We start from the raw sequence: 12,585 nt of genomic DNA, 5'->3' as shown, positions 1-12,585 counted from the left end.
ATCAGCAGATGGAGGCACCTCATACAAACTGTAATCAGTTTATAGATTTGGTGGAAGGATGTGGTAGAGGATTGGAGAAGCCACATGGTTATGGCATAGGAACATATTTGTATGTTAAGTTTAGGGTTATCATTCAATCAATCATTTTGTTGTTGACAGTCTTAAGTTGTGTCAGTAAAATCATAATTTCCTTTGTGTTGCTTCAAAAGGTCATTCAGTCTTATAATGCATTCAAATCTTTATTGACTCAGTAATTGCTCTGCAACGCTGGCATATATTTGACATATTGAAATAATTCCCTGGTACTGAAGAGAGCTACTAATTTGAGTTTCCAACTGAGGAAATTGGTCAATCTTTTGAAGGACATCATGTTCAGCTGGTTGAACGATTCCCTGAAACAAGTTGGTGTGGCATAAAATAGTTCCTGAAGAAATTAGCAAAATCTGCTTTCTTTTATGATCTGGCTCTGTTTTCACCCTTCCACGCTTTCCAAATTCCAAGCTAAAATGGAACTCCTAGAGTACAGACATCCAGGCCAATGTTGCATTCACATGCTCTTTGGATGGTCAAATTGACAGTCGTTTTTACAACTTTAGTGTGTTTATCCTTAGCATGGTAACAACGATGCTACACATAAGCTTTTATTATGTGATTGCTCTGAATGTTTTCAGTATTTTCCAGTCAGGTGAACCATGAATGTTTGGTGCACCAAAATGTTAGCCATCAATCGGGTTGTGCTGACTTCGGGGGTGTTCTCCCAGTCGGAATTAATTTCTCCAATTATTTCAACCCTCTCATGAATCTCTCAACTTTACCTAAAAATGGGAAGCTTGTGTATCAGCCCTGCAAATCAGACCAGCACAAAATATGTTTGGTTGCTTCAATGGCCCATGCTACAGTCTCCTTGATCTACTTGACAACTTGACCGCCTTTTATGTTGTTGATCTTCTTGTGACCCGTTTTATATTGTTGACCTTCTTTTATATCATGACCTGTTTTATTATGTTCACCTTCTCTTAATATACATATTCTTTAATGAGTGAGGGCCATCATCATTTTTGGTGTATTATTGGTGAATATAATTGATATTCCCAGACTTTTTACAAAGATGTTTGCATACCTCACTTATCAGCCAGACACAGCTGACAGATTGCATCTTAAAACTGCTTTGAGATAACGATGTCTTCCTAAAAAACGTCCTAAACTGTAACAGTTAGCTTAGGTTTAAAGGATGGCATTCTCTCTCACATGACTGCGCACAAACTAACAAATAAAGCTGCTACTTTGCTTGTGACTCCAGTATCAAACAAATCTTTGTGCAGTATAGCTTATCTTAGATGAACATCTTAATATTATCTCCCTCAGCTGTCTTTACCTCTCAGCCTCCTCCTCCCTTAAGAAGTGTCTGCTCAGTGATTAGCAGCTTAAAATATACCATTGTGTGAACTTTACCCATTTTACAGCTCCCTAAACAGAATCGCTCCAACATATTAAAGCAGAGACTGGCAGATGTGTAGTGGAGGAAGTGCAGAGCCCCCACTTTCCATTAGTTTATTAATAGTACCCACATCTGATACAGGCTATTTCAACTCATCAACCAATTATATATGCTTTCTTTATTGGTGGCCCAGAGCACTGGAGTGTGTATTTATTTATTGCCTCCCTTAAACTGAACACACACTTTTGCACAGGCAGTTCCGTCTGGATTCACACCGGCTTCCTTTCAACATCATATGCATTCATTTTTAATTAAAAATCTAAACTTAGGTGTTTTTGCAGCTGAATATTTTATGTTCCCCGGGGAGACTGAAGAATGTTTAATTCATTTCCCATGACTAAGCCTGATTGTCATCACATTGTTTCCACCTTAGCAGAACTCCTCTGAATGTTATGTTTTTAGATTTGGAATTTAATTCATTTCACCAAGGTCCACCGAATACAATATTACCTTTATTAATGATTGTTGGTGATGTTTGTAGAAAATACACAATATTTACCTCAGAATTACATTTTTAGATAACATGATTGTTCCTCAACAATGCCATCACCTGCGGTCATAAAGGGGGAAGCAATGAAAAAAGAGCTTGAAGAGAGAATTCTGGGTACTCATAATCACCAAAACGAATGTAAAAGATCCTGGACAGGTTGCACCAGATATTAACAGAGGTGGGAAGTAACTAAGTACATTTACTCAAGGACTGTACTTAGGTACAATTTGGAGATACTTGTACTCTACTTGAGTATTTCCAAGTTTTTTGTACTTTTACTCCACAAAAATTCAGAGGTACATTGTGTACTTTTACTCCACTACATTTATTTTGTACCTTTAGTTACAGATGTGGATGAAGGATGTGAAATATAACCAACACTTAAATCAGACATTAGTTACACCTGGAGTAAATTCACAAGCTACACTGCAGTGTACAAAGTCATTCAAACTTGCTGCACCTTTACCTGCTTTGATAACACTCTAATCATCACTAATAATCAAAACATGTAATATATATTATTCTGAAATAGAACAATCTGCATTATGAATACCTTTGGTATTTTGATGCTTATACTTTTGTACTTTTACTTGAGTAACATTTTAAATGCAGAACTTTGACTTGTATCTGAGTTTTCCTACACTCTGGTACTTCTACTTTTACTTAAGTACAAGTTCTACGAGTACTTCTCCCACCTCTGGATGTTGTTACATTTATCACACACATGACTCACTGAATCACCTACAATTAGCTAGTATTGATGTGATAAGTGATCGCTGGGGAGCGTAATTAGCACCATCAAATCAGCAGCAGTCAACTGAGAAGCTGTCACATAACTTCCAAAATAATTGTATATTAAATGTAATTGCCCCGCCTTGGTAAATGTTACCTGTACTTTGGTTTGCTTATATGCTTCAATGTGTTAATAAGTGTTTCAGAGTTCAGGTAAAAAAAGTTTGAGGTATCCATGCTAATCTTTAACTGGCATAATGTTTTGTGATTTAAGTAATTTTTATGAGATGTACATTTTAAATTATACTTTCTCTTTTGTTCAAGTGTCAGGTCATATACTACTTCTTCTGTTTTTAGTGCGGCAGTAGCTCGTTCTGTAGGGACTCGGGCCTGGGAAGCGAAGGGTCACCGGTTTGAGTCCCCATCCGAACTCCAACCTGGCAGACCTTTTGTTCTGTGTGTGTATTTTGGGACTATGTGTGTAATTGTAAAATAACACCAGTGAAACACTGAATTTCCCCTCAGCGATTAATAAAATGTGATCATAATCATTTTTCCACATGGCTCTAAACTCTCTACCCTCCCTCCCACCTCTCCTCCTAATGTCAATATTTGTATATGGGTATCTCTCTAAGTTTGATTATGTATGTGCATATATATATATATGCATATATATATAAGAGGGTGTATAGGAGTTTATGTATGTGTATATATACGTATATGTATCTATATATATATTTATTAGATATTTATATGTGTATTCCTCTGGATTGTGAGGAACAGCATTTCTCCCCGTCTGTATCTCATACACAGAAGATTGAAAATAAATTGATCATCTTAAATAATATATTTTTTTAGAACAGATCCCACTAAAATATCACTGTTTAAATCATAATGTAGAAACTATACCAATCTTGAGTGAGTTATGTCCCAGCCCCATGCTGATTATGGGTTGTACAGAGTAATGATATTGAAGAGGCCTAAATGTATAGAAGACTCAAAGATAAAACACACTCACAACTACAAACTTGAGTTCAGTACATTTAATTGTTAATTAATTCATTGCACATTTGCTCAAGTGCAGTCATACTCAATGTAAAGCTTTAAAAAATACAATCTCAGTCATCTCTGACGGGACGTGAGTGCTTCCATGTAGATTTAAAAAAAATAAAATACAGTGTATGACGGATAAACCTTCTCTTTAGAGTCATGTTCTTTGATAAATCTGTAAAGTAAACACTGAGAAACCGGGCAGCATAACTGGTCAACGTCAAATATATTTTCATTCATATTTAGGTAGTGTGACTTTCGACAAAATACATGTGCATTTCCCTTTTTCTGTGTAAACACCACTGTGTCTATTTTTTTTATTTGTAAAGTGTGACATACTGTAATACCCTTTAGAGGCGAGCCTTCACATTAACTGTAGCATGAATAACCACCTTTCTCTTGGCACCTGAATTATCCTCAACATCACCCTTGAGACAGCAGCAGCACGTTATGCTCCACATCACAGACAATCTTCCGTTTTAGAAATAGCTCAACAGTTTTACAATACTTAACATTTTTTCCTCAAATTAAAAAAATAGTTTGGATCATCGACTGTACACAATACCAAAAACAATGTGCTTTTCCCCATATAGTGTATAGTACTGAGTTCATATGCCCTCCAAGACTGTAGTAAGAGTGTGCTCATCTCCCCTTTTCTCTTGAGCGGGGGTTGTAATCACAGGATGCGTCAAGGAGGCCTCTCTCCGTGAAACTTTCGGTGTCTTTACCTGCTGTTCTTTTCCTTGGCCACGTTGACACAGGCGTTGTGCTTGTTGCTCTGCAAGTGATTCCAGTACTTGATGAGTTCATTTGGGTGGAACTGATGGGACGTAATCAGGTGGCTGTACTTACAACTGGAGTAAGACACCCGCCAATGGTTGAAGAGGAACTCGTTGGGAGGAGGGGCCGGTTCGATGCGCAGCTTGGCCAGGCAGATCCCCACATAAACGTCCTCCAGGTGCAGCCTTCGTATGCTCAGGGACGCCTGGTAGATCAGATCGGCCATGTCCCCTGAGAACACATACCCCGTACCCGAGCAGAATATCGGATAATGCTCGCTTGGGTACAGCTCGGGCGGCATGTACCACTTGCTGTCCTTGTTTCGGTTTGGTGCATAGCCCCTCATCAGGTAGCCGGTGAAGTACCTCTGTTTTGGAGGCAGCTCGGGCTTAAGCAAATTTTGGATGAGATACTCGGTATTGACAAACATGTCGCTGTCTGTCTTCATCACGTAGGAGGCGTGTGGGCAATAGGTGGCCACCCAGTTCATGCCCATCAGCGTTTTGATGGTCAGGTTGTAGTAAGTGTCCTGATAGTCCTGTTGGATGATGTCGTGGTGAACAAGGCTCTCTTCCTCTATGCTGCTCTGCAGGTAGGTGTCTGAGCTCTTTCCAGTGCCGAGCAGGAAAAGACGGACAAACCCTAAGCCCATTGAGTTGCTCTCATTCCCCCATGTCTGACGGATGGCGCTACGGGCATCGGCCTGTCCGGGTTCTGCAGTGATCAGGACGATGATGAAGGGCGTCCTGTCCCTGCACTTGAAAGGCTCGTTCAGGATGTAGCGGTAGGGCTGAGCACTGAGCCTTCCTCCCACACCCATCTCCTTCTGTAAACTGTTGTTGGTGCTCATGGAGTCCCCAAGTCCCATTACCCCCATCCTGGAACCCCCTCCGCCTCCTGCTGCTGCCTCCCCTGCAGCCCCATCTGCCTGCTGAGAGCTGAGGTTGAGAAGAGTCTTTGGTGCCACATACCCTGTGTCCCTCCACAGGCTCCGTAGGGAGCTGCTCTGGTTGGCTTCGCCTTTGGGGCTGTGGAAGCCCCTGACAGTGTAGGCCAGCGGGTTTTCCCGGGGCCCGCTGCGTCCCGGAAGCCAATCCTGATGGCTGAAAAATAAGAAAAGGGTGAAGAGTAGAGCCAGCGAGAGGAGGCCGGCCACATGGGTCCTGAAGAGCGACCGCTTGACGGTCCAGGTCATCTTGATGGGACAGCAGTGCCGCCGTCTCCACTGCATGGTGCAGATCGGGGTCGCAGGAAGCTGCTGCTGCTGCTCGAGAATGGGCGGCGGCAGTCACTCACATTCACCTCAAACATGTGGTTACCAACTATCAGAGGGTTATCTGAGCTGGCAGATGGGTTGGAGTGAGCCTCCTGGTGGAGTCAGGGGAACGTTTGAGCCCCCCAGTGCAGCTTGCAGCAGGGTTAAAAGAGCTCCTAATGGAGCAAGGAAAGCAATGTTTCTCTGGCCATGAAGGCTTCTCCCTGGCTCTTCTTTGGAACTGTAGACAAACACAAGGTCATGCCCGATGTCTCGTCTCCTTCAGGATATGATAAGGGTCACCTCCTCTGTGTTTGCTGTCTCTAATCTGAAAAGAGAAAAAAAGGAACAGATACAAATGTTGGCATCGGTCTAAAAGAACCCTCAAATGACTGGCACTGAGCCACATGTCAATGTCTGATTGTAGATGTGTTATTTATTATACTTGCGGGGAGCATATTTCTTAATCATTTTATTTATGGTTTGTTTTGACAGAGACATTCTGAATTAATGTCTTCCAGATGCAAAAGCCCCAATTAGAGCTTTTCTGTGAATGCAGCAGCCACTATGGTGAATGGCTCTTTTGATAAGCTGACTTTACATTTGGAAAGGGAGAAGCTGAATCAATATGACAGCTTTGTTTGTAGCATCTTTGATTGGACGGGGACGTGAAACACAGCAGGCTCTGGGGATGTGATGGGAAAAATATATATGAGATTTAAAAAATACTGTTGCCAGCAGGGCAGTGGCAGAAGGGAAGATTACTGCTATAAATGTTACCTTGCATACAGTGCATACAATGTGTGCGTTATTGCTATCATACAGCATAACACAAGTTTTTTTGGACTACTCTCACAGTAAATACAACATACTAAATGAGCATATTATGCTAGTACTTTTTTACAGTGAGTGAAAACAAGAGAATGTCTTAGATAAACACATCAAAGACTCTAAAAACAGTGAAGAATAGAAAATACAATTCCTCATGTTTTTCCGCTGTCTGGTGCTGAGCATGGGGAGACAGTGCCTTTTGCATGTCATTATTCAGCTTAATGCCTGGGGCAGAAGTATAAATTGCAGGTTTGCTCAACGTGTTGCCGGATAACGCTACACTGAGCCGCCCGTGTCATCAGCCCCCCACCGGGCGTCGACAGCTAGGGGAGGAGATGCATCTGTCAAAATGAGATTTTCAGGGTCCGGCAGGCAGTGGTGCCAGAGCCTCAGCCAGCCTCTAGGTGATGACAGCCTTCATCTGCCATTCAACTTCCACCTTCGGCTTATCAATGCTGCCTACCGTCTAGATGAGACCACCCAGGCTGCTCGACCCTCTACCACAGGCTTAAATAAAAGATGTACACACAGAAACATGCAACGCTGAAAAAATGTGACGTGAATGATGTCAGGGAGTTGTGCGCCAGGGGAAGCACAGAGGCGAGCAGTCGGTTTGCACAAGCAAAAAATGTACTGTGCATCGCAAATAATCATATGCGCACCAAATACTGCACGAATAATCATTTTTTGTGTTCATAGACACACTAACACAATGCAGATCAGACTTAATGATGTACACAAGCCTACTGCACACACAAGTCACTCTTGTGTCTATAGACTCACACAAAAGATGCATGTGCTCCTCAAACATAATTATATCCACACTAGAAACATACATCATTATTGCTGTGCATGAGAACACACACACACGCCAGGAAAAAAAGAAAATGCCAGCAGCATCTTGCAGGTTGTACTTGATTTTTATATAGCAGCATTGCAAGTCTGAACAATTCTTTCTTCCTGAGTTTGTTAATTTACTGACTGCCTGCGTTTGCGTTTTTGCTTATTTGTTTGCTTGCACTTTAATAAATTGCATCTACTGAACAACAAAGCATTATTTTTGTGAAAATGTTACATGCCGACTCGGTGTGAGGCAGATTTTCCAAACTTCCCATTTTCATTTCCTGCTATGGTTGCTCGTTCATCATGACAACTGGCAAGGAACACGATAACCTTTTCAGGAAACTGTGCCTACCCAGCGCAAGCAATTACAGGAGAATGAGAGGGGCCAGGGCCGGCTTTGTTTTAAAGGTTAACATACTTTACATCGAAGCATATCCAGCGCTTGAGAGGTTTCTCCCGTCAACTAAATTAACATCTAGTTACGTGAGTTCTGATGAAGTGTGCACACACAGAGGGCCACATATACACACAAATACACATGCACACAAAGTTAAACACACACGATGGAGCTCCGTACCCACACACACACACACACACAGAGAAGAGCATGAATGGTGGAGTGTATTACTTTGTTTATGTTTTTAGCTTTCAACAAAAATGCCAATTTCACTGAGAGACCAGACATCCATTTTTACTTTTTAGCAGTTCCACTTAATGTGCCAATGCCTCTCCTCATTAATTCATTTTCCTGCCTCCCATCAATGTCACTTTTATGCAAGCCAATTAGTTACACTAGCACTAATTAAAGCCCCAGCGATTCTGCAGCGGTCAATAATCAGAACGAAGGCTGCGGGAGTGACACGCTAGGCATATATTATAATGTTGTCTCTGTCACCACATCAGCTTTAAAGCTGGAGGAAGAAAACAAGGAGGGTGCGGGGGACTGTGAGGTATAAATGCAATTTTCCACACTTTGATTTCTTTGTCTCCATGCCCATTTTAACAACCTAGCTTGTTTTTTCCTCCACATTGTGTGTAATGAATGCAAAATGAGCATGGCTGATGTCGAAGGGGATGAGACCTTCATTTAGTAAAGCGGTGCACTTAGTGACACATTTTCCTCAAGACAAATACAGCTACCATTTGGGAGCCGTTTAGACTGACCGCTCTCTGGCGTAAGGGGTTAAATTCTGCTTTATTGAAACATTAGCATGACTGATTATGTGGCTGACTGAGGTTTCCCGCCTTGAAGGATAAAATTAATACAACCACTATATTTATGATTCATTTTAATGTTTAACACTAGAACCGCCAGGGGTCGCTGTATACCTAAAACCGCCAACGGGTAAAATGTACCCGCTATTAGAATGCATTGATTTTCAAGGTACAATGTTCTTTTATTTATCATACTAGAACACCGGGTTAAGAGTGAATTTTTATCGCACAGTGATGAAACTTATACCAATCGAATCTGTGGATTCTCAGCTATACTTCATGCCGATTGGATGAAGTATAAAAGATCGCTACCGTGAGTCATGTGCAAAGTGTCTCTCTATCTCTCTCTCTCTATCTATCTATCTATCTATCTATCTATCTATCTATCTATCTATCTATCTATAACTATCGATCTATCTATAACTATCTATCTCTATCCATAGGCGGCGTGTGAGGCTCAGGTTTGTGAAGGCTAGCTTTGTTTTACCTGACGCTGCCTGCCTCCGGCGTCTATAGAAAAGAGATCAACTCAGTGAAAGTACCGCCTGCTGACCAATCAGAGCTCAGTCTGCAGAGTTTAAATCTATCAAGTCATATTACAGGATAAAGGAAATACAGTTTAAACTGCCGTAGCCTATGCAGAGAAGACGACGACGTGTCGCACTTATCATTCATACCACATCATCAATCAGACCATTGATCATATAATATCACAATATTTCCTTATCTGAGTCAGCTTCTCGAGCCGTATTTGGCCGTGCAACACTTACATTGTCACATATACTGTATGCAGAAGTATTATTTTAAGCAACACATTAAGTTAACTCAAATGTAATTAAAGTCAGATCCACTCGTGTCTTAGACGGGGTAGTGATATCATAAAACTGTTGTAAATATTAAACACTCTGTAGTTTATTTATTTTATAACCAGTTGTTCTGTATTCACCTTGCAGGTGCAACTATGTGTCTTGTATATTGGATTATATGTTTAAGTCATGATGTTTAAAGTTCATTTGGTCTAATATTAGTTTACTTTTTCATTAATGAAGTATGACGCTGCGCTGTCAGTACACTTGTCTGTTTGTGATGTAGCTATCCCGCCCCTTTCAACGTGAACGCGCTCTCAGTTGGAGAGAGAAACTGAAGTTATACCTACTGTAACTCCAGCTTCTATGAGTATTGTGTGTAGCCCTAAGGCATTCGCTATTGGGTACCCCCTGACCATAGTCCGCTGCAGCACTGAACACAGTATGCGTCACGCCCACGCCGCACGGTGGCCGACCCTTAGAGCATTCTTCAGGTATATATGAAGGAGGGCGACAATCTGTTCCGCATACAAAATAACTTTTCTTCAGCTATTCGTGGAGCCAGTGGGGCCCAGCACTTAGAGGGCTTCGCCAATACGCATAGAAAGCTGAGTTACAGTAGGTAACCTCAGTTCTATTTCGTATAATGGCTTCGCGCTCCTGATCGGCTATTGTCGGTTAAGAGGGGCGGAGCATGATGTAGTCTGGCACCCCACTGCGTGCCGCCCAGTGGGCTAGAAGCACAGACACAGCCTGCTTCCAGATAATAACGCGAGCATGCGCTATTGGCGGCCCAATAGGCGTAATGGCGCATCGCCGTCCTCGTGAATATAGCGCAATTAACATGAATACTTTTCATGAGGGGGGACGAGGCTGGAAGCAAATACATACCGGACACTGTGAAAAAGTAGAGATGAAGGGTCATACTTTGGGCCCAGTGACAAAAAGAGGGAGAACAGGGCAGGCTCTCTGCGTGCAGACAGGGCCAGGAGAGGCGCAGCAGCTGATCTCTGACGTCATTCACACGTCTGACCAAGACACTCCGTACCAAAATGTGTCGGAAGAAAAAAAAGGTAACCCATCCCGGTCCATAGAGGGAAAAAGGGCCGCTCTCCGCGTGCCCGAGAGGCACAGGAGAGAGGCGGCACAGGCTGGATCCCTGACCGTCACTCACTCACAGGACACCCAGTACGCGAAAGGTTGTGTCAGAGAGGAATGGGAGGAGCCATCCCCTCAAAAACAATTGAATAAATGAACATGGGGAAGACCCAAGAGCAGCAAGTGCAAAATGTTCTTCCACTGACCATCTCCTCCGTGCAAAGCCGTGGAGGAGGACATTCCTCTGGTGGAGTGCGCACCTGATGTTCTCCGGGGATCCAGCCCATGAGGAGACATATGGCCTGTTGACACAGTTATCACACAGCCAGTGTGAACAGCCGTTTGCAGAGACAGAGGGCTGTGCGATCCGAGCGGCCTCTCTATAATCAGCAACAAGGCGCGGGAATGGCGCAAGGCAGGCCGTGCGCCGACAGCTAGCAGGGACAGCGCGCGCACAGGACAGAGGAGATGAGAACGCGGCTTCTCCCTCCGACCTGTAGGAGGGGGAAAGAAGCCATGCCAAGGTGATCAGCTCCATGACTCTAAACGACGCCTGTGATGACCTTATGGCCATAAAAGGCGCGGGTTACTGAGCCGTAAAACAGTGACTGCCAATCTCCCTTGGATCCGGAGGCATGGACGAAGCTGGTCTAAAGGTTCAAAAGCGGGGCTTTGGGGTTAGTGGCGCGCGTAAGCACCCAAAGCCAAATCCCACTGAGGCGCCAGTGCGCGTGAACACAGGTCTGAGTCTCCTTACTCGCTCGGGCAAACACGGCCTGCTGGCGCTCGCTCTGCGAGGCCCCTCTGTTCAATTTCTCCGGGAATATTATGCATTGCTCTGATGATGGAGGCTACGTGTGTGTGTTTGCGGGACCAAGAACAGCAGCCGGGCTGAGCTGCGTTCAGAAGGCTGCGCAGATCGTACTCCTCACCTGCCGATTGAGGTATGGCTGCTTCGCGATAGGGCTGTGGTTGTTGTCTTCTGCGAATCAAACACATTCATTTGTACAGCAACGGGGGCGACAACGCCCCCGTTCTTTTCCGAGATTAGAGAAAAATAGCGTGAGTAAAAGACACTGTTCCCCTGGGGATGACAGGAGTGTTTCTTTTTTGTATCCAATTGGATAACATGCTGGGGGAGAGGCCCTTCTTCTGTGATGTGCCGTAATGGTCGTCATGGTGGACGAGCCACGCCATCTTGCTGGCCGGCTGCCCGTTAGCAGAAGGCTGCGAGGAAAGTTTCAATTTTTCGACAACCACGCTGGCATTTGACTCGCCGTCTCCCTCATCATGAGGCGGCGTACATGTGACGCCCAGGGGATGAGAGGTGTGTTATAACGTTGGCTCCTTGGTTATTCATTTGGACCGTAGTTAGGAGGGCATGATGCTGGGAGGCAGAGGAATCTAGCTCGGCGAGCTTGTGCAGTTTATAATAATCCAATAGGTTAGAATACAGGCAGGCTCTTCTGCAGCGAATGAACCACCTCTGGGTAGGTGTCCCCCTGTTGGAAGAGACTCCAAGGGGGATCATCACGTGACGAGCTGACGCCAACGCAGAGCCAGCTGGCGTGCACGGAGAGGGCTGTGGCGGGTTGTGACAGCCGAATTGGAGACGGCCTGTCAGTTCCTCCACTCGCGTGGCCTGCGAGAGTCGCGGCTCCTCGATCTGGCTGAGTTTATACCGCACTGCCCCAGCATAACGATTGTCTGAGAGGGAAGAAGAGGACAGCTTCTTTCCTTCCCCAATTTATTATGAAACCCAGGGCCTTTGACCCCAGATGCGATACGAGATGTAGCCGTCTGTTAAACGCGGACTTTTGCCTCCCTGGAGCCCGAGGGCCCAGCAATGGAGGTCGTCGCAGAGAAAAACCACACTCTCATCCCTCCCTCTGTGTAGTGCTCCCAGCCTTCCTCTAGCCACAAATGCGAGGAGCCAGGAAAACTATTCCTGTAACCAGGCAGACCCTATTGTCTGGTCTGATATGTC

The 12,585-nt window shown here is 44.1% G+C and overlaps 1 protein-coding gene across 2 annotated transcripts in view; it reads right to left on the bottom strand.

Annotated features, from left to right (window-relative positions):
• Positions 1–3,754: 3,754 nt before the first annotated feature.
• The window catches only part of b3galt2 (UDP-Gal:betaGlcNAc beta 1,3-galactosyltransferase, polypeptide 2), a 16,833-nt gene continuing 8,002 nt past the window's right edge, over positions 3,755–12,585 (bottom strand). For both annotated transcript variants that reach the window (XM_010793055.1, XM_010793056.1), the window contains exon 2: positions 3,755–6,133. In XM_010793055.1, the coding sequence (XP_010791357.1) occupies positions 4,495–5,781 (1,287 nt within the window). In that variant the 5' untranslated portion in view covers positions 5,782–6,133 and the 3' untranslated portion in view covers positions 3,755–4,494. The remainder of the gene's footprint in view (positions 6,134–12,585) is intronic.

This window comes from Notothenia coriiceps, unplaced genomic scaffold (genome assembly GCF_000735185.1).
Source record: "Notothenia coriiceps isolate Sejong01 unplaced genomic scaffold, NC01 NC01_scaffold00037087, whole genome shotgun sequence".
Lineage (NCBI taxonomy): Eukaryota > Metazoa > Chordata > Actinopteri > Perciformes > Nototheniidae > Notothenia > Notothenia coriiceps.
This window is presented reverse-complemented; position numbering and strand designations above follow the sequence as displayed.